Source organism: Babjeviella inositovora (genome assembly GCF_001661335.1).
Source record: "Babjeviella inositovora NRRL Y-12698 unplaced genomic scaffold BABINscaffold_11, whole genome shotgun sequence".
NCBI classification, from domain to species: Eukaryota; Fungi; Ascomycota; class Pichiomycetes; order Serinales; genus Babjeviella; species Babjeviella inositovora.
Genome location: NW_017566848.1, coordinates 255,466 through 283,171, shown reverse-complemented (window position 1 = coordinate 283,171; position 27,706 = coordinate 255,466). Strand labels below are relative to the sequence as shown.

Here is a 27,706-nt window from a genome sequence, read left to right as displayed (position 1 = left end):
AGCTCTGTAAGAACAATGGAAATTTAAGTAACAAATCTATCGCATCTGTCTTTCTTTACTTCATTTTATATTATGGCAATACAAAACATAATATACACATGCAAGTTTGTCTTCACAACGCTCATCGTCCTCAACTCGGACTCATCTCGTCTGGTTTAGCTGAAATCCTCATCCTCAGAGTCCAAGTATTGGGCATAATCATCAGCAGACACAAAGGTAGGAAGAACCACCTTTTTCTTCTTCTTCTTCTCCCCATCGTCGTCTTCTCTAGAACGCTTGCCCGATGCCTCATCCTCAGATGCTTCGTCTGAGAGCACATTGAGGTCGAACTCGTCGCTATCCACCTCATCGTCAGAGTCACCCTTGAACATGGCCGCTTCTTCGTTATCTGATTCAGCATCTTCAGCACTTTCAGCCCCAACTTCCACTTCCTCATCACTGCCAGAGAAGTCTGCAGCATCAAGGTCATCGGAAAAGTCGTCAAATCCATCGTCGTCACCTTCCTCCTGCTCAACATCCGGATGGGATTTGACCAAGGCTTTCCAGACCTGGTCTTCGTCCAAATCTTCCTCGTCCTCGTCATCGGACTCCTTGGCAACCTTCTTCTTGACCATCTTCTCTTGCTTTGATGTAAAGTACTGGTGGAAGAACTGTTCGTCCGGTCTGACGTCCGCCACCTTCTTGCTCAACCAGTCCTCGGTGTTTGCCGGGACGCTGACGTGGGCCATGTTGGACGACTTGACCAACAAGGAGCCAGTCTGGGTACCACCTAAAGGCTGCATGATGGACGAACCTCTGGTGGACTGCTTTGCCTTGGCATTTCTGTAAACGAACCTGTCCAAAAAGTGAGTCAATGTGAAGAGTCCCAAGTCCGGCTTCGCTTGCTCGGTCTTGTCGAGGATGGACTGCGCGTACAAGGCGACAGACGGATGGTAATGGTTCAAAAACTCAGTGATTTCCCACAACGCAGACTTGCCCGCGTTGGCAAACTTTGGGTCACGTTTGCGTCCGTCATACTCTTCGACCTTAGCCTCAATATTTTCCTTAGTTTGCTCTTCATCCTCCGACTCATCACCCTTGTCAACAATAACCTCGTCAAAATTTGCGTTGATGATCAAGTTTCTAATCTCCGGAACGGTGCTCTCCAACTGCATTAATAAGTACAACATCCCGGTGATTGGCCCAATGTTCAACCAGTGCGAACACACCTGTAAGATACGCTTGACAAAGGCCAAAACTCTGTTCTTATCAGTATCCTGACGCAAAGACTTGAACAAGAGGTTGAGGAAGATCCCCTGTTTGGAAGAATTGACCAATCTGGAATCCAAAAGAGACTCGTAGAGAGTGCGGTAGTATCTGTCTACCATGATCTTCTCGGAAGCGGTGATCTGGTGGATCAACACCAACGCCTGTACGGAGGTATTGTAGTTGGTGGAGTGGGTGATTTTATAGAGGGTCTCCAAGTGTCTCTGGAAGACGTCAGTAGAGAGGTCGGAGAAGGGAAAGGCACGATTCAAACCAGTGAGAATAGCGGAGTACAACTTTGAGTTTTTTTCTTCCACCACCTCCGCCTCGGTCTTGTCGTGCTTGATGGACTTCCCACCCTTCTTACCTTTCTTGAATCTCTTTTTCTTGTCATTTCTACCCTTCGCAGCCGCCGCCTTCTTGCTTCCCTCCTTGTTATCGTCATCAGTTTCGATCAAAACCTTTTCGAATAATGAGAAGTACGTCTTGGTCAAGCTGTTGGCCAATTCTACCTCGCGTCTTGTTAAAATCGTCTGGTTCAACGCCAAGATCGCGTAGTATCTAGCGTGATAATCACTCCCGCTCTTGAAAACGATATCCACAACGGCGTCCGTCACAATCTTCTTCATCGCTGGATGGGTCTGTTCCAATTGCAAGATCTGGAAAGCGGTCTTGGCCCCGACTTTGTTGTCAATATCACCCAACTTGTTAACCCCTAAGCGCAACAAGTTCGCCTCCTGTTCTGGCTTCGATCTCAATAAGTCGAAGATGTGATTCACAACGTTCATTCTTACGTGTACAATCGGGTCATGCGACAAAACTTCCAATACGGAGATCAACTTGAAGTACGCCTTCTTGAGGTGGTCTTCGAAGTAGAAGAGCGCGAGTTGCTGCGGAGTAAGCACGTTGCTGATTGGTTGGTTCTTGAAGTAGCGCAACTTGCGGTTAGGCAAGATCCCGTTTACTAACAAATCCTTCAACGCGTTGATACCCTGCAAGGCAGCGGTACGTGATTTCTTCTCGCAGAAGCCCACAAGCGTATCCAACGCCTTGACGTTGTGCAATGGTGCCTCCTGGATGAGCAAGGTGAGAGCGGAGATTTTATCGTTCAACGTACCATCTGAGAGAATTTGCGACAAGAATCGCTTCTGTGCATTAGACTTGGAGAATTCCTCGGCGTAGGTCTTGTTATCAGCATCCACAACTTCTTTTGCCTTCAGATGCAAGCGTTCAATCAATGTCGGCGAGAGGGTCTCGACTGGAATATTGGCTGCGTCATTTGGAATGTTGTACCAGTCGGTACGTGCCTGGATGACTAAGTTGTCAGTAACAACGTTGGCGACATTGGTGATCTTGGCGCTCTTGGCTTTCTTCAAAGACCTGGTATCGAGTTCCTGCTGAACTACCCGGGTTTCTTCCTCTTCAGATTCTTCTTCTTCAATTTCTTCCTCTTCTTCCTCTTCTTCCTCTTCTTCTTCCTCCTCGCTTTCGCTCTGCGCAATAAGCTCTTCAATCTCGTCCATGAGCTCTTCTTCAGAAATTTCTTCGTCGTCAATGACAACTGGACCGTTCACACCCAAGCCAATAGTCTTCATGAAGTTGCTCAAATCATCACCGAAAGACTTGTCAAGCTTATGCGAAGGTGCGTCGAACTCCTGCTCGCTTTCTTCGCCAGCAGTAACATCCTCAAGCATCTTCAAGTCCTCTTCGGTGGCGCCAAGAGCTAATGCTTCGCGGCGAATGACGTCCTCTTCGGACTCTGGAACTTCTTGCTTGGTAATGTTTTCCCTAGGGGCCTTTTCTTTCTTGAAGGGGGTATTTGCTGCGGCCTTGGATGGGACCTTGGCTGAAGCCTTCTTGGTATCCTTTGGGACGTTCTTCGCCTTCTTTTCGGGCTTAGTGTTGGATTTACCCAATTTACTGGAGATTTTATCCCTCAATGATGAGAGATTCAAGGTAGTGGCATCCATTTTGGTTGGCTGTGGAAACCAAGGAAGTAAAGACTGGCAATTTTTATTTTTCATGTAGTGAAAAAAAATTTCCGGCGGGTAACCTCATCTCCGTGCGGCGTGAGCGTTGACGGAGCACGGGTTGAGGGAGCTTAGATGAGGAATAAATAGCTGGGGTAGCGAAAATCGGTGGACAAAATGCCGTCAAGTTAAAGTTTATACGATCAAATAAAAACAATTTCGAATGCTTGAATGGGGAATTAGATTTATGTTGGTAAATATTACGCAGGATATGATTGATTTTTAAGACCCAGACCGAATCATTCTTCGAGTTGGCTATGTGCGTGGGATGCCCTAAAAACCCATTATGGTTAAAATGGAGTTATCGTATATATAAAATTACCTGGGCGACGAATAGTATATTTAAATGAAGTCTGGATGATGAATAAACTGGGAGGGAATTCGATTCCGCTGTTTTGAGAATGTTCCGGTTGGTCTAACTTTGCGACATGTATTCATGCTGAACCAGTGGGATGGACGCAGCACCAAGCCATGAGAGCTTGGGGTCTCCCCTCCTTTAGCACCTGTCTGTCAGAATATACCGGGGAAACCTCACTGAGAAATCCCCAGGCCGTATACAAGGAATTATAAGTAATAATGATATATAAACCAGATAAAAAACTGATACGAGTGAACCGTGCTCTTTAATTAGCTAATCCAGGGCTTCATTATCTCGCCATATGCCTTGACGGTCAATACCCCTCACTCCTTCAAAACTGTATCTCTCCTATATATCCCCACCAAATGAAGAATCGATATCCAAAGATATCCCAAATTTCCCCACTGATTAAACGACATACGTATACCTTGCAATAATAATTGTTCAACGCAGTCCGTGTGCCTCCACCAGAGCGCGGAAAAAAAAACCTGAGCTCACGTGGAGGACAATTGGCGTGAGATTATGACATGACACGGGCACTAGTTACGAATCAGACGTCAACCATTAACTACTAGAATTGACAGCGTCTATCAGCTATTCACAAAATATAACCAGGTTAACCCAGAACAACCAAGTTACGTATAACGGAACCTGAGCCACCTATACGAAACCGGTGACTGAAATTCAAGTGAAGACTGAACTTTGAACCCACAGTCAATTCATCCTGAAGCTTTGACTAACTCTATCCCAAACTGTGGGTAATTTTTATTCATACGACCAATTCAATTTGACACTATCATAGAATTCACAGATGAACTCCGTCAGCCCCAAGGACCAAACTCCCATTGAAACTACGGGCCAGCATACTTCCACGGACGGTCCAGAAGACCTCTCGGAGCTTGACATTGCGGACAACTTGGTCGATGACGTGCATTTCGACTACGCGAAGAAGCCCAAAAAGAAAAAGAAAAAGAAGAAAGAGCACAACTACGGCACCGCGCACGTGGACATCCACAACCCATCAGAAGAGTACCCCGAGGAGCGCGTGATCTACGCAGACAAGTCCGGGAGTGTGGTGGTGGAGCACATGAAGAAGCCGCGTGCGCGCACGTTACCGACACCCGCAAAGAAGCAAGCGCTTGACCAGAATGCGGTGCGGCAGTTCTGGTTTGCGCTCGCGCCGTCGCAGAAGCGTGTGATTCTTCGGGTCGAGAAGGGCACCATCCTCCAGAGCATGCGTGCAGCTGAGAAGTATAACTGCAACTGTGCCGCATGTGGACGCAAGCGTGACGTGGTGGAGACCGAGTTGGAACGCATCTTCAACTTGTACTACCCGGCTTTCGCGGTGTCAGATGCGCACTTGGAGACGTTTTTTCCGTTTGAAACGTCGCTCACGCCACCCGATATGAGCGATGCCGCGTGCACAGACGTACGCCCCCAGACGCTCTACGACACACCCCTCTCGCCCAGCAACGACGGCATTATGACTGTTGCCGACGACTTGCTCAAGAATAACGGTGAGAAGTTTATCGGCATGATGGAGCGCCTCGCGGAGACACGCATGGCGCGCGATGCGGACCCCGTGGCGAGCGACGAAGAGTATGAGGAGTACGACGACGACTACTGCGATGAATACGAAGAAGACGAGTACGATGAGCGCGAGCGTATCGAGCAGGGCCTCCGGATGATCCAGTTGTACACCGACCGCATGATCTATAAGCGCATCGTTGAGGCTTACCGCAATCACCAGGCAGACCTCGAGGCAAACGCATTGATCGACGACCTCGCGCGCGAGGAGAAGCGCCGCGAGGAGGCCAAGGAAAAGAAGAAAAAAAAAGAGGAGGAAAAGAAGGTTAAGCGCAAGGCCGAGCGCGAGGCGAAGGAGCAGGAGCGTGCGCGCAAGGAGCAGGAGATTGCCGAGAAAGCGCGCGCGAAGGAAGAGGAGGGGCGCCGCAAGACGGAGGAGGCGCGCCAGCGGCGCGAAGAAGCCAAGCGCGCCAAGGCCGAGGAGGACCGGCTACGCATCGAGAAGCGATTGGACGAGGTCCGGCGTAAGGAGGAGGTCCGGTTGCAGGAGGAGGCACGGAAGCGTGAAGAGCAGTGGGCCGCAGAGACAGAGGCGAAGGCAGCTGCAGCGGTAGAGGCAGAGACCAGGCGAGTGGCAGAGGTGGAGGCCAGGCGAGTGGTAGAGGTGGAGGCCAGGCGAGTGGCAGAGGTGGAGTCTAGGCGAGCAATCGAAGCGCAGAGTGCTCGTGATGAGGAACTCCGAATCAAGGAAACCGTCCGCGAGGGTCTCGGTAGAGCTGATCCGTTTCAGGACATTTCTGCCTTTTCCGAGCAATTACCAGGTAACTGGCAACAGCTGCAACAGCCGCAACAGTTTGCCGGCAATTCATTGTGGAGCAGTGCCCCGGGAACTCAACCTAGTCCGTTCCCAAATACTAGTTACGCCAGTAACTCAAGTTTTACTCAGAATACGGGAACCTCTGGCTTCACACAGAGTGCAGGCTACACGACCGCTGCGTACCCCCAGGGCTCAACTTCTTTCTCCACTCTTCCTTTCCCCGGTTACAACTATGCCTCCGGATCCGAGCTTAGCTCCTTTTCCGCGTACGACTTGCCCAACCATAGCGCGGGATCCGAAAACGTGTCCAGCAAGCTCGGCTCGTTGTCGCTTGGAGCTAGACAACGTAGCTCTGTAGCGTCACTGGGTATCTTTGAGTTGAACTCGCTGATGGCCGCCAGCGGGAACTTGTACAACAGCAATATCTGGGGCCTGTCGTTTGCACAGCCGCCTACCCTTGCCCAATCATCCACGCTCTCCCAACTGCAAGCGTTCGCGCAAACGCCAGCGTTTTCGCAGCCGCAGACTTTCACACAACCGCCGGAAAGGTTCTACCGCGAGGAAGACTTTGCCCAGGCGGTGCGCTTGGAGGCTACTCAGGCGTTTTCTGCGTTTGGCTCGGGTGCCGTCAAGGCCACCGCGCTTTACAACGCTGTGACAGCTACACAAAACCCTCGTGTCCACGGGTTGGACTTGAACAGCTTCATAAAGATCATGATGGGCAGTGATGGCTTTGATATCAACTACGACGCGGAGGGCTGTGGGGTTGTCACCTTGGCCGGAAATTGGTCGGCACAGTCCACCGGTGTGCCTACAAATGCGATGTACGAAAGGGGGTATAACGGCACATGGTAAAGTGTAACCAGGGCCTAGACTTGTGCTACTGTGTAAGTTATCATTACAGATAATGTAATACGTAAATCTTATAAATGTGTAACATTGATACTTGTGGCGTGGTTCGCCGGAATCTCCACCTTGGGAGAACAAGGCTTTCAACCCGTTCGTAGATGTCACTTTACGTTACTCTTTGAGCCAACCTGTTTATAATTTGATAGGAATATTAATGTACCAGCCCATCCGTATACGTTCGAAGGAATCTCATGTGACGTCACTTTGGTATATTCAATTATCCACCTAGTGATACAATTAAAATATCCGAATTCCAAAGGAAAGTTCTACACATACGATAGCTCATGTTTTATTAATATTGCATGGTATGAATGATAAAATGCCATTAATATCGGCGTGTTTCCTTGAAAATGCTCGTTCAAAGGTTCAGGGGCTAGCTATAGTGGTTAATTTGTAGTGAGATTAGACTTAACTTGGGTTCTAACAGAACTAATGGATGGAAAGAATCAAACACAACTCCATAAGCACTATCTATAGACGTTCTCCAGGTGCTTTCGTGCTAAGCCTGTTTCACCATATTTTTCAGGTTGTGGAACGTGTACGACACGCGGGGTGGTAATTAAGATTTGATTTTTGAAAATCCCGTCTCGGAGTAACAATCTACTTAACCCACTTGCCGAGGTTATGAAGGTTCAAAGGTAAAGTCAGAATTCAAAGCTAATAATCCCTGTACGCGTTTAGTAGAAGCAAAAACATCGCCCAGATCCCGGATGAAATCGATGTACTTAGGTTGGTATTTATTCCAAAATTAAGCACTGCTTGATCCATTATGAGAGGGACTGCAACAATTTTATATCCAGCTCGTTACTTTTCGGATTTTGGTATATGGTAATGCGTAAATCGTAACCAGACTTAGTATTATTCATGCGGTAACCGGTGTGCAACGTTCAGCCTTAACCTTATACATTCCGAAAAACAGCCAATGTTTTGCTAGAATATATGTGCCCATCTGAGAGATATGAGACATGTTATACGCGCCCAACCTTTCTCTGGTCTATCCATCATGGTTTTAACAGTCCAACTACGACTTCTAAAGGTATGAACCTGTCATCAGATTTTCCTACCCCTGTATGCACCTTCCCGATTGGGTACATATGTGTGCCAGGGCTCCTGGCGCTTACCCGGCTCGCGTTCTGAAAAGGCCACTGCGACCGTCCACCGAAATTCCACTCAACTCCAAAATTCGCGTGGCGGTATATTTAGACGCTGCCTGCCACTTCACCGTAAAGCACTTTTCTACTTTCTCCCTTAACCCCCTTAACACTCAAACTTGCACACACACAAAAATGGCCTCCACCTTAGACAGATCCTTGGACGAAATTATCTCCTCCTCCAAGCCAAAGAGAGACACCAGAGCCGCCAAGAAGCCAGCTAACAAAGTTGCTAAGGTTGCCAAGGCCACCCCAACCAACAACAAAAAGCCTGCTGCTAAGAAGGCCAACGCCAGAGCCCAGAACACCAGAGCCCCTGCCGTTATAGAACCAACCGCTTACGCCAACAAGGTGGTCGTCCACGGGTTGCCAAAGGACATCAAGAATGACGCTGTCAAGGTATGTTTTTCATAGAGCGCCAGCGCGAACGAAATGAAAACGCAAGTAGCCCAGTACTTGCCCGTATATATGTTTGAAAGCACCAGCCGGCTGTTCTCAGGGAAAGTGATTGCAGTGCCTTCCTGTCATTTCCAGAACGCATTTTATTACGAGTTTCAGGATATGTGCCTCAAATCTCGTACCGTGTCTTTGCGAGCCCAAACCGTGTCTTCCCATGCCTATGTATCTTCACGAGCTATCAAGATGAATTTATCTTTGGCGTGTGAATACCCAGGTTCCTGCTATTGAATGTGTGGAGCGAGACTTGTTTGCCATAATTGCTGGTCGATTCTGGCAACGAGACGGGTAGCGAGTCTAGAGAAGAAGAGGAGTACGAAACGAATGCGCCCCAAGGGCCGTGTCCTACGTGAATAGCTGAGCCTCGCATAACACTAAGGGGGTTATTGTGCTCGAAAAGCTTTGGGTGGCCGACAGTCACGATAACTCGTGGCGGCTACCTGTGCGTACAATTGGGGTTTCAGAGCTTTTGCTCTTGAATTCTGAGACAGGACATTGATTAACAGAGCTCTTCATTGACTACTCTGATATCTAATATTCGTTGGAGGGATCGTTCTTCTGCTGCTTCTTCTGGCTTAGACTATACCCATTTCTACTCTTGATACAGCTCTTAGCAGGCATGGAACTAGTAAGACAGGCCAGGATTCATGAATGCTTGCCAAGGCATACTGAGAAGAAAGCCGCTGAAAACACTGTGCTGACATGTGTCAGGAAGGAAGTTGCAGTAATGGAACGAAGACGCCCTGAGACGCTGCGATAACAACTCGTTCTTGTATAAATGCTGCCTGCGTGGTTTTTTTTCCATCGGATAACAAACTAACAAAATTTAGGATTTCTTTGCCTCCCAGGTCGGTGGCGTTGTGAGCGTTTCTTTGTCTTACAACGAAAAAGGTCAGTCCAAGGGGATTGCCACCATCATCTTCAAGAAGCCAGAAATGGCTGCCAAGGCCTTTGAAAAGTACAACGGTGCCCCAATTGACGGTGGTTCCACCAAGTTGAAATTGGAGATGGTTGTTGACCCAAACAGAAAGCCATTGATTGCTAGAATCCAGCCAAATCAGATTGCCAAGACTGTCGCTGCCGCTAAGAAGCAGCAAAATGGTAGAAACACCAACAACAACGCCAAGAAGGCGCAAACTAAGCAAGCTCCAGCCAAGAAGGCGCAAGCTGCCTCCAAGAAGGCTCCGAAGAGAGGCAAGAAGACTGTTGAAGAATTAGACCAAGAAATGGCTGATTACTTTGAGACCAAGTAAGGGGCATGTCGTCTCTTCACGGCAACGGTTTGTTATCGGCCATAGCTTCCCACTTGTAGTTTTTTGGTATTATCTTCCGATTCTCTTTTTGTATTTTAATTATCTTTTCAATTCCTATCAAAAAATTACACTATTAAAATCTTCGTGGCCAGCCAGACACTAACGCCATAGACATGGAGGAAGGTAATTTAAGGAAGTTACATCTACTCCTGAAAGGACCTATGTTATAGACGAGAGCCTTGAAGACCGCCCGGAAACCGCAGGGTAGAATACAGATATCTTAATTGGGAAATCGTGTTTTTAGCAAAAATACACTGGTATAAATATAAATACAAACCACCATAGAGGTATGAGAGAGGTGGGAATAGAGACGGATGAGGTTGTAAAGTCGAGAGTTACACAACAAAACCCACATGCATCCATATTTTTATCAAACGCATTGCCCCAAGATAGACGAATCAAAGAAACACGGGGTGTATGGAGAAGAGAAAGCAGCACGAACCAAAAAAAGGGGAGCAGAAAAACCATGGTATCAACAAATTCTTCGTGGGTTAGAAAGTAGTCCACCTAGAAGTGGGGGGGGGGAGAAAGATATATAAAGGGAGTTGTAAAAAGGGTATGAGTGGATGATAAAAGCCTTCTAGAGGGAGGAGAAGACAAATTGGGCCTTACCAGAGGTAACACCGACGGTACAACCGTCAGTACCGTCGCCGTTAAACTTACCATTGGCGTAGACACATTGTCCGGTGACAGTGGAAGAGTCGTCGAGGGCGATGATTTCAACCTGGAAGTTGGCAGGTTCAACGTTGTTTGGGTTCATGATCAAGGATAAGTAAGCGATACCGTTGTCAGAACCGGCACCCATAACCAATGGGGCCCAGTTACCAATAGTAGTGCCATAATCACCCCAGACACAGCCATCCTCCCAAGAGATACCGGCGTTGTTAACGTAGTACTGGGCAGAGGTCTTACCACCTCTCCAGGTATAGTAGGTTTCTTGGTTGACGGTGGTCAATGGCAACTTAGAGCCGCCTTCAACGTTGGTTGGGATAACCATGTTCTCGGTACCTGGGTAGTCGGTTCTGCAAATAGCGACGTTAGAAGACATCTTGTTAACGGCATAAGCAACGTCAACACCCCATTCACACAAGTAGTCGGAGTCCAGGTTGGTCTTGTACAAGAGACCGTTCTTACACAACAAACCACCAACTGAGACACCATTGCCTGGTTGGTTGCTTGGCCATTGAGTCTTGGACATACCAGGCTGGCAGGCATAAGAACAATAAGAACCTTCCTTACAGGAACCGCCAGTGGAGGTGTCGGTGTTGTAAATACCAGAGTAACCGCCGAAACCCAAGTGGTCCAAAGCAATCACACCCTGACCGGATGGGAAAGAGGAACAAGAGTAAACACCATCTTCGAAGGCAACGGATGGGTTTTCGTACCAGGACAAGTCACCGGAGATACCGTTGGAGCTAGAACCGGCAGAAGAAGACTGGGCAGCAGCGGTGGATTGCGCAGCAGCGGTGGATTGCGCAACAGCGGTGGATTGCGTAGCAGGGGTGACTGGACTGGAGGAGGCAACAACAGCTTGCACAGCCGAAGAGGAGGATGTCACAACAGCACCCTTGTTGAGTATGGTGGTAGTAGAAGCGGCGCTTGGAGTAGCGATGGAGGTCTGCACAGTCTGAGCTGAGGTGACAGTATGTCCAGCAGCATCGACAGTGACAGTGACGTAGACGTAGTCATACGCAATGGCTCTCTTCGCGTGCTTGTGGCCGTGGTAGACATTCTTGGCCATAGGAATGGCCTCAGTGACGTAAGAGGCGCCGGCGATAAAAGCTAAAACAGTGGCTTGGGAGAACTTCATTATCTATAGCAATTGTTAGTCAGGGTTCCCAGAAAGATTGATTCCGACAACCAGTTATTCCAATATTGACAGAACGAGGCAAATACGCGAGTCCAAGAAAACTCGGCGGAGTGGTACCAGTGTTGTTGTTATGAAACAGCAGACGCTATCTCCTGTATGCGAGATCCTGGTTAGCGCGGTATGCGCTCGTGTAAACAAAGGCGGTGCATGAGCCGCACAAGGGGGCATACTCCCAAGCTAAAATACTCGGCGCACGCGTTCGCCGCGAGGAAAAGGCGTGCAGAAACCCCAAAAGCTCCCAATCGGAACGACTGTGAAACTCTAGTGCATGGATCTGTAAGGATATTTTACCTTGCTTGGCGATGCCACATGACGTGGAAGTAATGGCGTTTCAAGCACGCTGCAAAAAAATATCGGGCAATATCAGAAACATGACGTTTGCGAGTTTGGTCGATGGATAACTAGCCACGAGAAGAGGTGACAAATATACGTACAATGAGGGTTTCAAAGGAGTGTAAATTTTCAAGGTACTGAAGAATGAGAAAAGCCTCTGGGTAAAGGAGCGTGTATATCTTGTTAGGGATAGAGTAGGATTTTCTGTTTTCTGTAACTTATAGGTTCGAGAATTAAGGATGTAAATAGTGACGGGAGCTCGGAAAAAACGACAAAGAAACTGCGACCTCGTAAGAATATATACTCGATCCAGGAAACAGAGAATAGAGTGGCAGGAAGTTGGCGCTCTACTGGGAGTGGCATAGAGCTGATACCTTCTCATGCACGTGGTACAGGACTTATGTCTCCTCTGTACATCTTGTGCATATGACCAGACAATAATTAGGCGGCTGTGCATACATCGTGCTTCGCGCTTTCGCGAATTGCGTATGGTAATTGTTTGGCTGGTCACGAAGATGATTGGTGCCAGGCGCCCCTGCAACATTTTGCTAGCGTCAGATAGAGCCTGGAGAGGGCTGGCTTGTAGGGTTAGAATAGAGGAGAAACTAGTGATATCCACTCGTAGCCATGACAAAAGCGCGAAGGGCGGAGGAGGCGTTCAAGCGATGGGATCACATATACGCATGGATTCCTTACCCAAAATACGAGGAATAAGTTGTTGCTTGGCGGCCTTCTTGGCTAGTATACGCTGTGCTAAATGGTACATTTTACGGATCTTGGACGAGGATCCAAGGCGAACAAAATTCTCTGCTCTATACGTTTAAACTAGCGTCTTCCAAGAACGCCGAGATGATATGCGCCATCCTAAAAGCTCAGTATGTCGTTAGATCATGATATATGCCCAAATCTGTTCTCATGGTTGAAGTTTCCATTACAAACACTACGCTAAAAAGTAAGTAATGCTATTAATTTTGCCGGGTTTACGGCTGGGTCTGGCGTGGGTAAGTAATTCGACTCATATCTATGCCAGTGCACACTTGAACCCCTGAACGCGGCGGGCTAGATCTCGGCTGAGATACACCGATGATATGCTTTCAAACTTTTTACCAGACTTCAAAATTGATCACTCTTGGATATTAGGGATAGTCTAAACTTTGGTTCACCACCCCTGTGCTAGACCAATCATGCAAGCTCTGTCTTACATATGCGTACAGACACAACTAGTGATACTAGCTCCACGCAAAAAAGAAACTTCTGATACGTGCTATCTCATACAAGACATATTGGCACATATTGTTAACCAATATACTAGTGAAAACTTCCATACCGGTTTGTTCGTTTTGAGAACCTGGAACCCTGTGAGATTGTGAAGCTAAACCAGGAAGCCCGTAATGTTACATACGTCTTACACGAAAAGCTAAACTGAGACACGCCTCTCAACCTTCGTGTTGCGCTAGCGAGTTTGAGTTCCGTGTAGCTAAACGCTAAATTGGTCTAACTATATCTCCACGAAAATATTTGACGCTATAGTACGATATGGGACGTACTCAACCAACGTTGGTACTTGGCCATCCGCGACGCCCCAAGCCAATTATGTATATACCACTGACGCGCGTCGGGCCTAGTTTCTAAGGGGAATCAAAGTATTCATTTAGGCTTATCAGATACTCCGAGACTACAAACCCACTGAATATACGGGCAATAACCAAACGAAATCATCAACGTGTGTTGATCGTATTATTTCTTTAGTGAAGGTTCAGACACATGTGTAGACTCCGCCCTGGTACACATACGGTAACAAGCCTTGGCCTTCACCTCAACTGAAAAATTACGACGGGTAAATCCGAGCACTTTCGTCCATCTTCGATGATCTGCATCTCTCCTCTACTAAATTAATTTGCATACAATTAGAGTAGGCCCTCAGCAGCGAGACGTGGATCTGCCAAAGGATATAATACCCGGTACCAGGGGCTAGAGAGCCTGGGGTTTAGGGAGTTGTAGACATGCCAGCGCCATCTGAGAAACCATATAGTATGGCCGCATATTCGTACAGCTCGGTGTGGTGTATTTAACACCACTGGCATTTTTATCTGCAAGGCTTAGACCACGTTTAGCCCACAGGCTGTACAGACATGCCATATTGTATAGCGAACGGTACGTTTACAAATTGGATCCGGATTATAAGCAGCATTCACGATATCGCAGGGTTATAAAACTCATCGTTTACTGGTTACGCAGAAAGGAATTAGGTTATAAGGTCTTAGAGCTAAGAAAAACAAGGTTGGTATAAGCCTCACGCCGAACATTCACAATTCATTTAGTGTACAAGCCCGCTTACATCAACTTGCGGCCGTCTTGCATCTTGTTACGATGTCATAGACAGTATCGTAATCCACATACTTATGGGTGAACAAATGCGACCGTTCCCCCGCCAACAATAACGGGGAGCTGTTTTGTGACCGAGACAGGGCCAGCGATTGGGTGTTGACCAAGGCGGCGGTAAACTTGTTCCCAAAGTATAAGAATGTCTTCACCAAGTTGAGAATTTCCAAGGAAGCTTCACGATAGCCATAGTAAATGTACGAGGAGCCCGAGTCTGATGAGGTCCCTTCAAGGAAGCCGGGTGTCGAATCATTACCAAGATTGTTCTGTAAACAATGTTTAAACGAATTAGTCGTGGTAAAATGGGTCACCGTAATATCCGCCAGGGAAAATGGAGGGGACAGAGCACCCTTCACGGGTGAGTGGCCAAGGTCAAAGGTTGCCGTAACGTCATGCAAGATATACGAGGTAATGTCTTTCACCTGTGGGAGATTGTTAGCCAAGTCAAACACCATGACATTTGTTCTGAGTGGCTCCTTCATAAACTCTTCGTTCGAGAAAGCCCAGGCTTGATCGATCACGTACAACAACGAGCAGTTCTTTTTTAAAATAAACTTGAATTCACTGCTAGTAGCCTTTGTCCCATTGTGGTAATATTCTGATTGAGTAGAATAGGAACCAATATCGACGTTTTCATCATCCAAAATAGCAATCGATATGCTTCCATTAGTTTCCACGTACCAGTTTGAAAGAATCCAGCTAAGCACTAGCTGGAATTTTCTGAGTTGGCTATCCTCACCCATCCAGGTAATTTTTTCAAGACCCTTACGAATAACGATTGGTCGGTCATCAACGGCCGTTTCTGACACAGTTTGAAATTTTGTGAGGTCAACAATGGACTTTAATTCGGTGGACCAAACACCAATCTCTTCAGGAGTCATAGCAACCACAAACGATTCGCTTTTCTCCCGGGTATCAATCACTGCGGATAATGCTTTAATGCGTTCATGATTGACCCCCTTGGCAAGTCTGGTCAACTCAATCTTGTTGACGTAGTCACAGTGCGGATGTGTTACGACAGACGATTCGCCGTCACGATCGGATCCATCCTTATCGTCAACGATAAGGTCGCATCTCGAGCATTTTCTGATAGAAACACCAAAGGACTTATTTTTGGGGAACTTGGAGGTCGACGAGGGCGTACTTTGGGCTTGGGGATTGAACTGGAGGGCACGGTCCTTGATGGTGCTCAATCTTCTGCTGTTAACACTACTGGAGAGAGAGCTTAAACGCATCTTACCGGTTATTGGAGAATAACCAGCGACCTTATTCAGAGGCTGGGTCTTTTTTAAAAAGCTGATTCTGAAGAACTCTTCCTCTGGGATCTGGCGGGTTATCGCGGCAGAACCAGGAGCTCTGAACAAGCCACGCTTGGCTATTTGCAACGAGATCTCTTTAACCAAGGAAGTATCGGAGAATCTGGCTCGCTTCTCCGGCGAACCGCCCAAGCCCAGGAAGCTGTAGGATCTTTTCTGGCGAAGGGCAAGCGGCGGGGAGATATGTTGGGCACCAGTACCATTAGCGGACGAGTTGGTTGTGTGAGAAGAGTTTGGAGAGGGGTGGTCAAAGTCGCAGTCGGTAGAGGTTTCAGAGACGCTTCCATCAGATTCGTTAAAATCCTTGAGGGATGCCTCGGCTAACTTCAAGGTGCTTTGGATATCGTGGTCCACCATCGACTTTGGAACTTGGAAAGCATCAATGGCATGAACGTTAGCCGGATGAGCCAACTTGGAAAGGCCAGTGATAATATTGGCAGATTCGTGAGAGGAGGTCATATTTGTGTATTGCTGGGAGTTAAAGATAGTATAGGTTGTAGTTTCTCGGGTAAGCAGTGTGGGGGCAGATCGGTAGGATAGTTGCAATCTGCAATAGGGGAGGTTTTTTTTCTTCTTTTTAAATGAGGTATGGATATAATATATGATAACAGCAAGATATTTTGGGAGATTTGAATTTTATTGATAAGGTGGCCAGCCGGAGTTTCAAAGCAATCCTAGCCTTTCCCCTCCGGCGGCTAGTGGATCTCGACTCACGACAGCCACGTTGACCATAACACGAAACGTATGCAGGAAATTACTCGAAAAAGCTGGAGATGGGGAGGGCGCAGGTTACATGCAGGATACGAATAATTGGAGCCATAACCACGCTGACATGGATAGGAAGATGGGTAAAGTCTCAGTTTTTATATTTTAACTTCACATGAACGATCCGTTAAGACTGGATGAGTCATGCTTGACATTCTCCGAAAAATCTTGTATAATTCTCGAACGGCTCGTCACTATATGCCAAATAACTTTATCCGTATTGGACAAGCTGAGAATTTATGTGACCTATATATAACACTACATGGAGCACTTACAATGCTTATGCTTGCGTAGCATAAAAACAAAAAAAAATCTGAGATAATATACCCTCCGTGGACTGAAAGTTTGAACAACATTACATATAACTCCGATGTTTTGGTACCTATAACATGCATTTCCACAAACGGAGGTCATCCACATAAGCTAATCCGTCTTTTTGGAAGATTTTCTCTGGAGGGCGGCCCAGAGTGGTAACAACTTGAACTTGACGGAAAAGAATTTTTCAATGATAAATCTTGGAATGATCGCCATAAGAGTTGGCAAAATAGTAGCCATGGTCCCTCTGTAGACGTTGAGTCTGTTGCTGCTGGACTCAATATCGTCAACCACCTTCTTGGCGTAAGCCTCGGCCGATACCGGATTGTTCTTGGCAGCCATCTGTCTTCTCTCGATAAGCGAAGCATCAAGTTCGGGACAGGCATAGACAGAGGTCTCTGGGAAAGGTCTGGTGTCAGCGATATTCGTCTTGACACCCCCGGTAATCACATTGAGCACCCTAACACCGAATGGTTTCATCTCCAAGTGTAAGACAGCCGCAAACTGGTGGATTGCAGCCTTAGTAGAACCGTAAATAGAGCCCCATGGGAATGGCATGATGCCCGCAATAGAGCCAGTGAAGACGATGATACCCTTGGCTTCGATCAAAAGCGAAGAGAACTCACGTGTCATTCTAACCGGGCCAAGAACATTGGCTTGGAAACACTGCAATGCTTGCTCGTCGGTAACATCGATCGCTGGGAAGGTGCAAGCTGAGTTACATTAGTAATTTGCTTCAAAAAAGAATGGTTCGTATACGTACACTGGCCGGCGTTGTTGTACAACACGTCAAGTTTACCGTTGGTCTCCTTTTCGATATAAGCTTTGGCTTTCTTGACGCTTTCCAAATCGGTGACATCGCAAGTGAAGGTCTTGACACCGTATTTCTTTAATTCCTCCATTGGCTCCAATCTTCTGGCACAGGCATAGACTTGGTAGCCTCTTTTAGCCATTTCGATGGAGGCGGCGTACCCGATACCAGAGGAGGCACCGGTGATGACTGCGGTCTTTTGTTCAGGCATAGGTGTAAAAATTGAGTTGTGTATCCAAAGGAATAGAAAGGCGAGTATTTAAAAATACAGTTCGGGGGTATATGTATACTTGCCCGTGATTGCCGATTGTGCGGGGAGTGAAAGGGTTACGTATCGTGGTCCTCGCATTCCTTTTCAAAAACCTCGCGCATGTGAGGATTTGTTGCTCCTGTGGGGGAGGTAAGGGCATAAAAATTAAGTTTAACCCGATCGAATTCCGTCGAACAGGACGCTCTATGAGCCGAGAAATGACGCACGAGTTAGAAAATTCGGGCTTTCAGTTTTTATGCACAGAAATTTGAGTATTGTGCCAATTAATAAAGTTTATCTTTCGTTACAGCTATCAAATGGGTGAAGCGGTAAGGGAAGGGCGATGGGTAGGGCAATGAACCCGGTGCCTCTCCTACCCCGGCGATACCCCTATAAGGACCTCAAGGGGACCGATAAAGCACCGGTTGTATGAGTGGAAGCGGGGACGAAAGCAGTTAAATACCCTTTCTCTTTAACAATATATTAATATTACATATTGCTAAACGGCCGGAGTATTATTTTTCAAAAGTCTGGTACACGAATAAGTTGGAAATATACATGTAGCATGCTCTTCACCAATAAGTTTCTATTCGGTCGACCTAAACGCCCGGAGGTAGAAACCAAACTGAATATAACCGTCAATATATACTTGTAGATTGATAAAAGTCTTGTGCAAGGTACAAGACCTAACCCCAGGACGATACTTTAAGAGTCTAAAGCATTAGCATTACTTTGGAATGGAATACAAGACAAAAGCCTGATTCGGTTTCCCGCTTAGTCTTTTCAGTTATTGATTGAATCCACCTGGCCACAGATGTATATGAGAAACTGATCCGAGGGTGCGGCCAATATGCAACATCCCGACAGCACTTGCTACTGCTGCCATATGCATACTCTGAATTTGTGGTGCAGGGAATTAATACTCCCGTATAACACCTACATAATGTATACATAATTTTCATTCTGATGGTACTGAGCCCTTTACTGTTTTTATTGGGAAGTTATAGGGCTGTTCCACTTTCACAAGCATTTGCAATAGCCCAAAAACGCGTGGGCAGAATTTCTGTTCTGTTGATTTGCTATTAATCTGTATGATACGCCTAATGCCTACAATTCACTCTTGAAGCCACGGAATGGCAAAAATCTATTCTGATGCAGCCCTTTTTATGAATATCTGATACTGGAACCGATAACCAAGGGTAAAACAATAGCCCGTACCGTCGAAAAAGACCCATCTCAATCTGAGAATAACATTTCTCGGAGTAGCAATTTCTTACTCCAGTGTACCATTTGAGGATGAATTTCAACAACAAAAATTTTACTAATTACACCAACCAACCAGGAGAAAGCTCTATGAAAAGGAATAAGTTTGATACAGATGGTGAACTTCCAACCATTCCGAACTTTGGAAGTGGAACGTTTCTGAATGTTGACGAAACTTTAAACTTATTTTACAACTTTCCAAGCGAAGAGGATTTGAATATTATGGAAGATATGATCATAATACCAGATATTATAACGCCTACCCACACCAGGAAGGTACATGACAATGCTGACCATCTGATTAATTTCAAAGATGAGTCTTACGATTTGTCTATGTTTAAAGCGTATCCAGAGAATGCAACCAGTATACTCCAATCAACGGCACCTGACCTCAATTTTCTAATATGCAATTCACAGTCAACTATCCATACTGCGAGATCTCTTCAACATAGAGCAGCAGATAGGGGGGGCATTCTACAAGAAGCTGATACCCCAGTTGATGAATTGTGTTTGGAACATGTAGCTTCCACAGCACCGAATACAGTCAATCTTTCCACCGTGATGGATCTCTCTATGCACGAAGCTACCATCCTTAATACCCATATTCCAAATATAGGAAGAAACATTCTGACGGATGAGTCGTTGATGGTGGATTGCCAGACCTACACCGACCAGTTCCCAGCGCCATCTTTTGCCTCATACACAAACTCCAATATGATGGCAGCTACCCCGATAGAATTCCACCATGGTCAATTCAAGCCTCACACATCGCCTAAGAATAGGGTACGGTTTCAGGGCGCTGACGTCGGAAGCGTAGCTACAGTACCGTGCACTTTCTTTCATCCTGTAATCTGGGGAGTTATGGAGCACGAAGAAGCATCCTCCACGACTACTTCATCACTACCAATATCTGAAATCTCCTTTAAAATATCTCCAGATGTCCAGAGAAGAGAGACAAGTTCGACTGATACGGAGAGATCTTTGTCCTTGGGCGAATGCATGCCTCATACCATAATGATTGGCGAAGGCTCGACTGGAGCCTGGGGGAACACCCAAACTTTGCCCCTCAGCAAAATATCTTTATATGACCCGGATGGGGTTGATATCACAAGCTCCTTACCTCTTATTAAGGCCATTGGTCCACGGAAATTTTCTAAGGGGGCACCACAGGTAGCGGAGAGAGTCATGGACACAGTCCAAGCGGAATGGAATGCGTGTGACGATTTCGACCATTTTGGTATAACAAAAATCCGAACCCAGAATAAAAAGAGGCGGCGTAAGGCAGTAGATCAGGTCAAGTTCAGACCGGTGTCGATATTTACTGCGTTGGGGAAAAAGGTGGACAAAAAGTACGAGGATGTAATTCCTCCAACATCATGTTTTGGATTATTGAACATGCGACAGCAAAGAGCATGGTCAAGGCGATGCCCAATTGCAATGAAGCAGGGATCAACCAAGTCCACACAGGGATGACAGCTGCGGAAAGAGTAAATGAGGAAGGATTTTTAAATACATTATTTATAATACTGCAGATTCATAGAGCTCGGGTGTTATGGCGAATTGCCATTTGAATCTATATTGACTAATTTACTCATTATTTGGATTTAGCAGTTACATATACCAGTTTACTCATACCCAGTACCCATACACGGCGCCAACATGTTTCTAATACATTAATGAAATAATATTGCCAAAAGTTCTATAAATATACACGTTTCAAAAGCGGAGGAAAAAAGGGAGAACATTGAACTAGGTAACAATTATAGACAAGGCAGAGGAACCAATGAAAATTCTCTTCCAAGGAAGCGCCAGGGTCTCTAGTTACATTGATACCTTTCTCCTGATCTTTTGAGCTTGAACTCTTTTTTAATCCAGTCCTATGGAAGACGGCAGGAAGGTTCAACACCCGCAAAATATGCTTCCTTAATGACCATGAGGATCTTCTTTTGGCTGCTCAGGGTCAACAGTAATCATGGTATCAATTCTCAAAATTGCAATACAGGCCTCTAACGCAGATTTCAAGGACTTGATCTTGGAGATGGAGGGCTCCAAGACACCGTGGATGGACTCATCAACAACCTTACCGTTAATCAAATCCAAGCCGTAGTTCTTGTATCCCTTTCTCTTGGTTTGGGTTGGCAAGGCAGACTGAGACGCGGCGTGGTAAGATCTCAACTTGGCAACCAATTCAGAGGAGTCTTTAGCGGCGTTGACAGCCAAGGTCTTTGGGATAACCAACAAGGCGTTGGAAAATTCGGCAATGGCCAACTGTTCTCTGGAGCCGACAGTGGTGGCAAAATTTTCGAGATAGATGTTCAAGGCAGTTTCGACAGCACCGCCACCAGGGACAACGTTACCGCTCTCCAAGGTTCTCTTCACTACGGACAAAGAATCGTGCAACGATCTCTCCATTTCGTCCAAGGTGTAGTCGTTTGGACCTCTCAAAATAATGGAAGACGAGGAGTGTGCCTTGGTGCCCTTAATCAAGATACATTCATCATCGCTGATTCTGGTCTGAACAACCTCTTCGGCGTAACCTAAGTAGCTGGCCTCGTAAGTTTCGTCGCCATCCAAGTTGGACATACTGCTGATGAAAGTACCACCCGTAGCTCTGGCAATCCTCCTCAAGTCTTCCTTCTTACAACGTCTAACGGCAATAACACCGGCTTCGACAAACTCCTTCAAGCACAAGTCATCGATACCCTTGGTGGTCAATACAACGTTGGCGCCCGCAGCAATGATCTTTCTAATTCTCTCAATGATAATACCGTACTCCCTTTTTCTGATTTCTTCCAACTGTTCTGGATCGTCAATGTTAATCTGGACACCCATGGCCATTCTAGCCTTCTGTAAGTTGATGTCCAAACAGGCAATTTTGGCACCAGTGATGCTCTTGAGCATGGCCTGGGACGCGACGGTACAGTTCAAAGCGTAGCCGTTGACCAAGACGGATTCCAAGGCGGATTTACCGTGCGCCTTCAAGACGTTTACAGCCTTGACTGGGTACTTGGTTTCGCCCTTGGAGTTGGTGGTCTGGACGGCCAACATGGCATCAACAACCATCTTGGAAAAGAACTCAGAGTCAGAACCAATAATCTTTGAAGACATGGAGGTCTTGGCAATGTTAATCATGGTTTCCTTGCCCAAGCTCTCAACCGGTTGGGACAAGACTTGCGTGATGTACCGAGTTGCTTCTCTTAAGGCGACTCTGTAGCCAGTGATAATAGTGGTTGGGTGGACCTTGTTCTTCACCAATTCGTTAGCTCGCTTGAGCAATTCTGCGGCAATGATGACAACAGAGGTGGTACCGTCACCGACTTCACGGTCTTGTTGCTGGGCCAACTCGACCAAGATCTTACCAGCCGGGTGTTGGACATCCAACAAGCTCAAAATAGTTGCCCCATCGTTGGTCACAACAACGTCACCAATATCGTCAACCAACATTTTATCCAAGCCAACAGGCCCCAAAGAGGACTTGACAACGTTGGCTACAGCGGAGGCGGCCAAAACGTTTTGGTTTCTGATGTCATCGCCGCTCACCTTTTCACCACCGAGGACTTTAGAATGTTAGTAACTGGTTCAAAAATGCGATCACTTAATCGTCTTGTCGACGGAAGGCAAATCAACGGAGCAGACTGGTACACATACACAAGGTGTCGGAACGGGCATTATTAAACATTTGAGACATTGTGAAACAGGATAGTTAGATGTAAATCAAAGGGTTAATATAGTATGAACCTTTCAAGCACTTTGTAACGGATTATCTCTGGGAGGCTGATCTGTAAACACTATTTTCGGCTTGATATTGTCACTGCATTTTTCCTTAGAAAAAATCCTACACATTACGCGACGTTGTTCAATAGATCAGTATGGAACAATCCGACGGAGAGAGCTATATTTAGTACTGTAAATTACCCACTTAGGACATAGCGGTCCACAGTTTACTCTTACACGCTTTTAGGGTAAGAGGCTGGCTATGACATGGGCCGAGGCACGGGAGTTGCAATTAAAATAGATATATCACCAAAGTTTGCTGAATAGTATATGCTAACAAGGCTTATAGATAACTAAACATGTTTTTGGTATTCTCAAGGCTTGTATCGTGATTTAAGTGTTTTGGCGCAAATTATAAATAGTAGGCTTATGAGCCTGAACATTGGCGGCCATCTAGCTTTTATTATGTTAAACCTATGTTGATTACCTAGAAACAAAGCTGAAGGCTTAATAGGCTTTTGAAATATCTTGATCGAGAGGAATCAAGATCAGTGTTAATTTCGATAGACCCTAGAGGGGTAAACCGGAATGACCATTATTGGCATTGCTTTTACAATTGATCCATTAAACTAAATTAAATTACCTCGTATACGACAAACACAACCGGTGGATATACAAATACTATCGTTCTGGACCCGCAAATTTAACGATAATAATGCATAACCAGAGTCTATGTCATATGGTGCCGGTCAAAACCCTCAGCTACGAGCTGTAAGTTTGGAGCAACAAACCGTGTCTGATCATAAAAAGGAGTATCTAAAGAATTGTACAAAAAAAATATGTAAGAGTATAGGAACTGGTTTACGGTGGGTATACATGAAAATAGGGCCGTGGAACATCACGCCATGCTGGACGCTGATCTCAAACACACTCTCGTTATACCGAATTCCCCAAGCTCTCCGGAATAGACTACCGACTATCGAACCTTTTATAATTTTTTTTTACTAGTTTTAATATAAAGGGAGGATGAAGGAGAAGGCTCGACCGCCAAAGAACGGCACTGAGAACAGAACAGGCAATACTAGCACACCACCAGAGATTATGTCAAATAGAACGCCCGCCGAGGTGCGAATAGAAGGGAAAGGGCAGTGTTTGATCCTTACAAGATGGTGCACTTTTTGCTCTTCTTGATCACAGGTGGCTCTAAGGCAGCAACAATGGCCTCGTCGAAAACGTTCTTCAACCCACGCTGGGTTAAGGCGGAACACTCAATGTACTTGATGGCTCTCAATTCCTTGGCCAATCTCTCACCGGCATCGGCGGAAATTGGCCTCAACTTTTGTCTCAGCAACCTTTCCAAAACCAATTTATCGTCTCTCAAATCCGCTTGGGTACCAACGATCAAACACGGAACGCCTGGACAGTGGTGGTGGACTTCTGGGAACCACTTCTCTTTGACGTTTTCGAACGACGGTGGGGATATAACAGAAAAACAGACTAAAAACACATCTGTAGATGGGTAACTCAACGGTCTAAGACGATCGTAATCTTCTTGGCCCGCGGTATCGAATAATCCCAAGGTATATGGCTCGTCACCAATCATAACAGTGACGGCGTAGTTGTCAAACACGGTTGGAACATAATCGGATGGGAACTTATTGTTGGTGTATGAGATTAAGAGACAGGTTTTACCAACGGCACCATCACCGACGACAACACACTTTATAGTTTGCATTTTGTTTGTTTATCCGTTTGGGTTATGTGTGTGGATGTCTGGGTTTGTTAGTATTCAATTTGAAGCGAGCAAGATGGTCTCTTTGGACAAGCAGTATCAAACAACTATTATAACCGCCTCGGAAAGCGGCGTAGCCATAGGGGGCGGCAGTCGTCTCAACCCAGTCCCATAGACGCCGGCAAATACTTACGTATTATATCTCTCTTTAACAGTGTTCCGCTTCTATTAACAAAAAGGGACGACTTGGATAGAGGGTGATATAATGGGATGTCTTCTAAGCCGAAAGAAGTGGAAGTAGTGCTGGTGTATTGTTTCGTAGTGCTTTTTACTTTTCCTTGCCTGCTTTTCTCCTGTGTAAAGGGAAGAGTGGTGAACGAATTTCGCCTGTGTTTTAATTCGAAATGGGTTCCGACGTTATGTACCGGATACCCGGAGCCTGCCAGCGTGTGCACCTGCCGCCTGGGTCAATGATAGACAGATAGCGTTCGCCCCCAGCGCCTCCACAGTGCCGGATTTGTCCAGACAGCGGTTACACGATAAGGCATGATGGTAGTTATTAAGATATCCTATCCTTACTCAGCCGCACTTTGAAGACCAGGCAAATAAGTGATGTAGATTCCAGAAATTTTATTATTCCTGTTTAAGGAAGTAGGCGTCTGTATTTCTGTCACTGCATGTTTCAGGAAGCTAGGAATATCTAGGTGGCGAAGTATGATGCTAAGCAACATGCAAGGGAACAATAAGATGGCTCTGAGAAGCCTTTTTTTGGGCTTAAGGATTTCTGTCTCCGGGGCTAGCTAGCAGTTTTTTGACGTTATGTGCTGTGACATGTGGGCTCTAAAGGCAATATATTATGACTACAATAGTCTAAATGCCTACAACTTTGATAGCGACAAATTATATTTTCAGTAGCGTGTCTGGTGGTACAGACCTTATAAATTAGGACTGAAAAAACTTCATCTAGTTTTCCATGAGTGGAGGTCAGCCGTGCCGACCGCTATTTTGACACATAACAGATACGTGTATGTACACGCTCCCCAGTGGTATCAAAATGTCGTTCGTATAGAAAAAAAAAGGCGTATAACCAGAAATAAAGAGGATATCAAGGTAGGTATTAGCATGGGATTTCAGGATAAAACATGTGTACAAGAAACACTGATAGTTACAGCTTATTATAAAGGAGCTGGTACTGAGCAGCTCTAGACCGATAGTTAAATGAGAATACTAATCTGAGTGTACCAAACAGGGTATAGTATCACCCCGAGTAATAGTTCCCCAAGAGAAGGAACAAGCTATAATCATCTAATGTGGTACGGTCCATTCTGGTGAATAGTGTTCAACAACGCGGGATATATAATCGTAGTTTAATATATGTATTTATTTGAGTTTTGACAGAAAGGTGCTGCGGTCAGTGAGGAGTGTATGATCAATAGAGCGAGTTTTCGAAACAATATAAGTATAATCCACCTTTCATTGATGTCCGTTCACAATATCGAAAACCACATTAAGGCTCGCACCAAAACTCCATTGACGAGTCTTACACTCCACTTTGCTGACGTAGTTATTGATCTGACATAAAGACCGAAAAAGATCCACCCAAACATTTGACGCCTAGAGAGATGTGAAGGTTAGTAGCTGCATCCTAGAAAGCTGCGACTGGAAAAGGTGGGGATCAGATACTGCAAAATAAGCACTTACGATGCACCCTGCCAGCGAAGCCCTACTCCGTTTCTTGGTATATCAAGACAAACCGGAAAATGCGCAGGCCAAGTAATTGAGTTATGGTAAACTTACCATGCCCTTAGGAATAAGGTTATCATTTTCCACCGCTGTATTACCGTGGAGAAAAGTGGTAATCAAATTATAAGTGTGTACTGCAGATGCCAGGGATCGATTTCTCCGCAAAAAACTCAACAAAGTTTGATAGTATATGGAAAATTTACAGTGATTTTCTCCGGAAACGTTTTGCCAAGGAAAACGTTAGACCTGGAATGGTGTAATAGATGTGACTTTAGCTTTCACCCTGTAAAAACAAACCTACCCCTCTATTGTGAAATGATCGGAAAAGGGAGGATCACTGAGAAAAAAAGATTCATACGAGCGGGAATATGCATTAACCATAATCTCACAGGTCTTGTTGATCGGCAATCACAAAGCCAAGTTGTAGATTTTCGTGTACGTTATGAGAGAATGCAGCTTTGGATTTGTACCCTGAGCCGAATCGGAATCATATACGATTCCACCAGGTTGAATACCAATCAACGCTCAAGCTAAGTCGATAAATATATAAGTATGCCATAGACCTGATTGTTACCCTGTTCTGTGCGAGAAAACAACATAGTGTGACTATGATATAGAGTAGGAAATTTGAATGGTGGCCCAAGAGGGAATGCGCATACCCTGAAAAAACGCATATTCGCAAATTTCGGCAGCATGTTGCAGAACGTGAAGAAGGGCCAGGATAAATACCCGTAGTTTGTCAAGTTCCGTTTAAATTTTACCGGTATTGATATTAATATCCACCCTACAACAGGAGAATGTTGAGTGCTTCCTTTTGTAACCATGTTTGCATCTATCATATCTCTTAAAAGCCTAAGGGTACTGACGTCTCGTCTAGATTCAATGGCTAGTGCATATCTAATAAAATATCTAGCGTACCTAGCCCGATATTAGCCGAGACGAGAAAGAATTTTCACATCTGAAATATAACGGATGATAAATTTTAACTGGCAAGTGGAAGACACACCAGCATATTCCGGAAGAGTCGCACTGTAATAGTCCTTAGTATCATAAGAAAGAGAGAAATTGGCTTATTATACGAACAGTAATAGTGTGTGGTCTTTGGAGAATATCATACGACAGGTTTCAGGGCGTAGGAATCGCCGTAGAAGGGGCAAAGTTCTGCCTGCATACAAAGTGGTCCAGGGTAGTTCTCTTTACCAGGGCCAAACGCACATACACAGCCTTCTCAGATCCGGTTGCATGCATTGTCACCACTTTGGACTCAATATTAAATAATCTTAGAGGGTAGGTGGTTCCATTGCTCATGTATAAATACCTGTTTCAGCCGTACACTCTGCATCTAATAGAGATACCTAGGTTTAAAGTTGAACCCAACAACGCCAATTGGAAGCATCCGTAATGTA

The 27,706-nt window shown here is 45.8% G+C and overlaps 12 protein-coding genes across 12 annotated transcripts; 5 read left to right on the top strand and 7 right to left on the bottom strand.

Annotated features, from left to right (window-relative positions):
• Positions 1–49: 49 nt before the first annotated feature.
• On the bottom strand, positions 50–3,215 carry MAK21 (RNA-binding ribosome biosynthesis protein; the record flags this gene model as incomplete). The annotated part of the gene is made up of 1 exon (XM_019132186.1): positions 50–3,215. One exon carries the CDS (start codon positions 3,213–3,215, stop codon positions 156–158), a length of 3,060 nt encoding a protein of 1,019 aa, XP_018983588.1. The 3' UTR covers positions 50–155.
• A 962-nt stretch (positions 3,216–4,177) lies between these two features.
• BABINDRAFT_162915 (uncharacterized protein) lies at positions 4,178–6,915 on the top strand. The gene has a single exon (XM_019129613.1). It carries the CDS (start codon positions 4,445–4,447, stop codon positions 6,830–6,832), a length of 2,388 nt encoding a protein of 795 aa, XP_018983587.1. The 5' UTR covers positions 4,178–4,444; the 3' UTR covers positions 6,833–6,915.
• A 2,370-nt stretch (positions 6,916–9,285) lies between these two features.
• On the top strand, positions 9,286–10,061 carry BABINDRAFT_162913 (RNA-binding protein). Its single transcript, XM_019129612.1, has one exon. The coding sequence runs from the start codon at positions 9,429–9,431 to the stop codon at positions 9,744–9,746; it is 318 nt and encodes a 105-aa protein (XP_018983586.1). The 5' UTR covers positions 9,286–9,428; the 3' UTR covers positions 9,747–10,061.
• Positions 10,062–10,386: 325 nt separating this feature from the next.
• Positions 10,387–11,616, bottom strand: BABINDRAFT_9474 (uncharacterized protein; the record flags this gene model as incomplete). Its single annotated transcript, XM_019132966.1, has 1 exon — positions 10,387–11,616. One exon carries the CDS (start codon positions 11,614–11,616, stop codon positions 10,387–10,389), a length of 1,230 nt encoding a protein of 409 aa, XP_018983585.1.
• A 2,566-nt stretch (positions 11,617–14,182) lies between these two features.
• Positions 14,183–16,516, bottom strand: BABINDRAFT_162911 (uncharacterized protein). The gene has a single exon (XM_019129611.1). The coding sequence runs from the start codon at positions 16,164–16,166 to the stop codon at positions 14,349–14,351; it is 1,818 nt and encodes a 605-aa protein (XP_018983584.1). The 5' UTR covers positions 16,167–16,516; the 3' UTR covers positions 14,183–14,348.
• A 115-nt stretch (positions 16,517–16,631) lies between these two features.
• BABINDRAFT_162910 (SDR family oxidoreductase) lies at positions 16,632–17,975 on the bottom strand. Its single transcript, XM_019129610.1, has 2 exons — positions 17,551–17,975; positions 16,632–17,500 (listed from the first exon to the last, which is right to left on the bottom strand). The coding sequence occupies exons 1-2, from the start codon at positions 17,807–17,809 to the stop codon at positions 16,896–16,898; spliced, it is 864 nt and encodes a 287-aa protein (XP_018983583.1). The 5' UTR covers positions 17,810–17,975; the 3' UTR covers positions 16,632–16,895.
• Positions 17,976–18,855: 880 nt separating this feature from the next.
• Positions 18,856–20,668, top strand: BABINDRAFT_89103 (uncharacterized protein). The gene has a single exon (XM_019132880.1). It carries the CDS (start codon positions 19,145–19,147, stop codon positions 20,582–20,584), a length of 1,440 nt encoding a protein of 479 aa, XP_018983582.1. The 5' UTR covers positions 18,856–19,144; the 3' UTR covers positions 20,585–20,668.
• Positions 20,669–20,833: 165 nt separating this feature from the next.
• TCP1 (chaperonin-containing T-complex alpha subunit) lies at positions 20,834–22,847 on the bottom strand. The gene is made up of 2 exons (XM_019129609.1): positions 22,760–22,847; positions 20,834–22,668 (listed from the first exon to the last, which is right to left on the bottom strand). The coding sequence occupies exons 1-2, from the start codon at positions 22,797–22,799 to the stop codon at positions 21,035–21,037; spliced, it is 1,674 nt and encodes a 557-aa protein (XP_018983581.1). The 5' UTR covers positions 22,800–22,847; the 3' UTR covers positions 20,834–21,034.
• Positions 22,848–23,475: 628 nt separating this feature from the next.
• On the top strand, positions 23,476–24,012 carry BABINDRAFT_89095 (uncharacterized protein). The gene has a single exon (XM_019132877.1). It carries the CDS (start codon positions 23,558–23,560, stop codon positions 23,831–23,833), a length of 276 nt encoding a protein of 91 aa, XP_018983580.1. The 5' UTR covers positions 23,476–23,557; the 3' UTR covers positions 23,834–24,012.
• Positions 23,909–24,843, bottom strand: CDC42 (Rho family GTPase). Its single transcript, XM_019132876.1, has 2 exons — positions 24,751–24,843; positions 23,909–24,598 (listed from the first exon to the last, which is right to left on the bottom strand). The coding sequence occupies exon 2, from the start codon at positions 24,558–24,560 to the stop codon at positions 23,985–23,987; it is 576 nt and encodes a 191-aa protein (XP_018983579.1). The 5' UTR covers positions 24,561–24,598; positions 24,751–24,843; the 3' UTR covers positions 23,909–23,984.
• On the top strand, positions 24,746–25,100 carry BABINDRAFT_89098 (uncharacterized protein). Its single transcript, XM_019132878.1, has one exon. It carries the CDS (start codon positions 24,828–24,830, stop codon positions 25,029–25,031), a length of 204 nt encoding a protein of 67 aa, XP_018983578.1. The 5' UTR covers positions 24,746–24,827; the 3' UTR covers positions 25,032–25,100.
• A 1,670-nt stretch (positions 25,101–26,770) lies between these two features.
• BABINDRAFT_89084 (uncharacterized protein) lies at positions 26,771–27,050 on the bottom strand. Its single transcript, XM_019132875.1, has one exon. The coding sequence runs from the start codon at positions 26,993–26,995 to the stop codon at positions 26,831–26,833; it is 165 nt and encodes a 54-aa protein (XP_018983577.1). The 5' UTR covers positions 26,996–27,050; the 3' UTR covers positions 26,771–26,830.
• Between the last annotated feature and the right edge of the window lie 656 nt (positions 27,051–27,706).

What these genes read in the sequence shown, in the direction of transcription:
- BABINDRAFT_162915 (XM_019129613.1), top strand. Translation starts at nt 4,445, where the DNA reads ATGAACTCCGTCAGCCCCAAGGACCAAACTCCCATTGAAACTACGGGC.
- BABINDRAFT_162913 (XM_019129612.1), top strand. Translation starts at nt 9,429, where the DNA reads ATGGCTGCCAAGGCCTTTGAAAAGTACAACGGTGCCCCAATTGACGGT.
- BABINDRAFT_162911 (XM_019129611.1), bottom strand. Translation starts at nt 16,166, where the DNA reads ATGACCTCCTCTCACGAATCTGCCAATATTATCACTGGCCTTTCCAAG.
- BABINDRAFT_162910 (XM_019129610.1), bottom strand. Translation starts at nt 17,809, where the DNA reads ATGCCTGAACAAAAGACCGCAGTCATCACCGGTGCCTCCTCTGGTATC. An exon ending in GTACAACAACGCCGGCCAGT is followed by an intron (nt 17,501 to 17,550) that starts GTACGTATACGA and finishes AATGTAACTCAG; the next exon opens with CTTGCACCTTCCCAGCGATC.
- BABINDRAFT_89103 (XM_019132880.1), top strand. Translation starts at nt 19,145, where the DNA reads ATGAATTTCAACAACAAAAATTTTACTAATTACACCAACCAACCAGGA.
- TCP1 (XM_019129609.1), bottom strand. Translation starts at nt 22,799, where the DNA reads ATGTCTCAAATGTTTAATAATGCCCGTTCCGACACCTTGT. An exon ending in TGCCCGTTCCGACACCTTGT is followed by an intron (nt 22,669 to 22,759) that starts GTATGTGTACCA and finishes AACATTCTAAAG; the next exon opens with TCCTCGGTGGTGAAAAGGTG.
- BABINDRAFT_89095 (XM_019132877.1), top strand. Translation starts at nt 23,558, where the DNA reads ATGTCATATGGTGCCGGTCAAAACCCTCAGCTACGAGCTGTAAGTTTG.
- CDC42 (XM_019132876.1), bottom strand. Translation starts at nt 24,560, where the DNA reads ATGCAAACTATAAAGTGTGTTGTCGTCGGTGATGGTGCCGTTGGTAAA.
- BABINDRAFT_89098 (XM_019132878.1), top strand. Translation starts at nt 24,828, where the DNA reads ATGTCTTCTAAGCCGAAAGAAGTGGAAGTAGTGCTGGTGTATTGTTTC.
- BABINDRAFT_89084 (XM_019132875.1), bottom strand. Translation starts at nt 26,995, where the DNA reads ATGCTGCCGAAATTTGCGAATATGCGTTTTTTCAGGGTATGCGCATTC.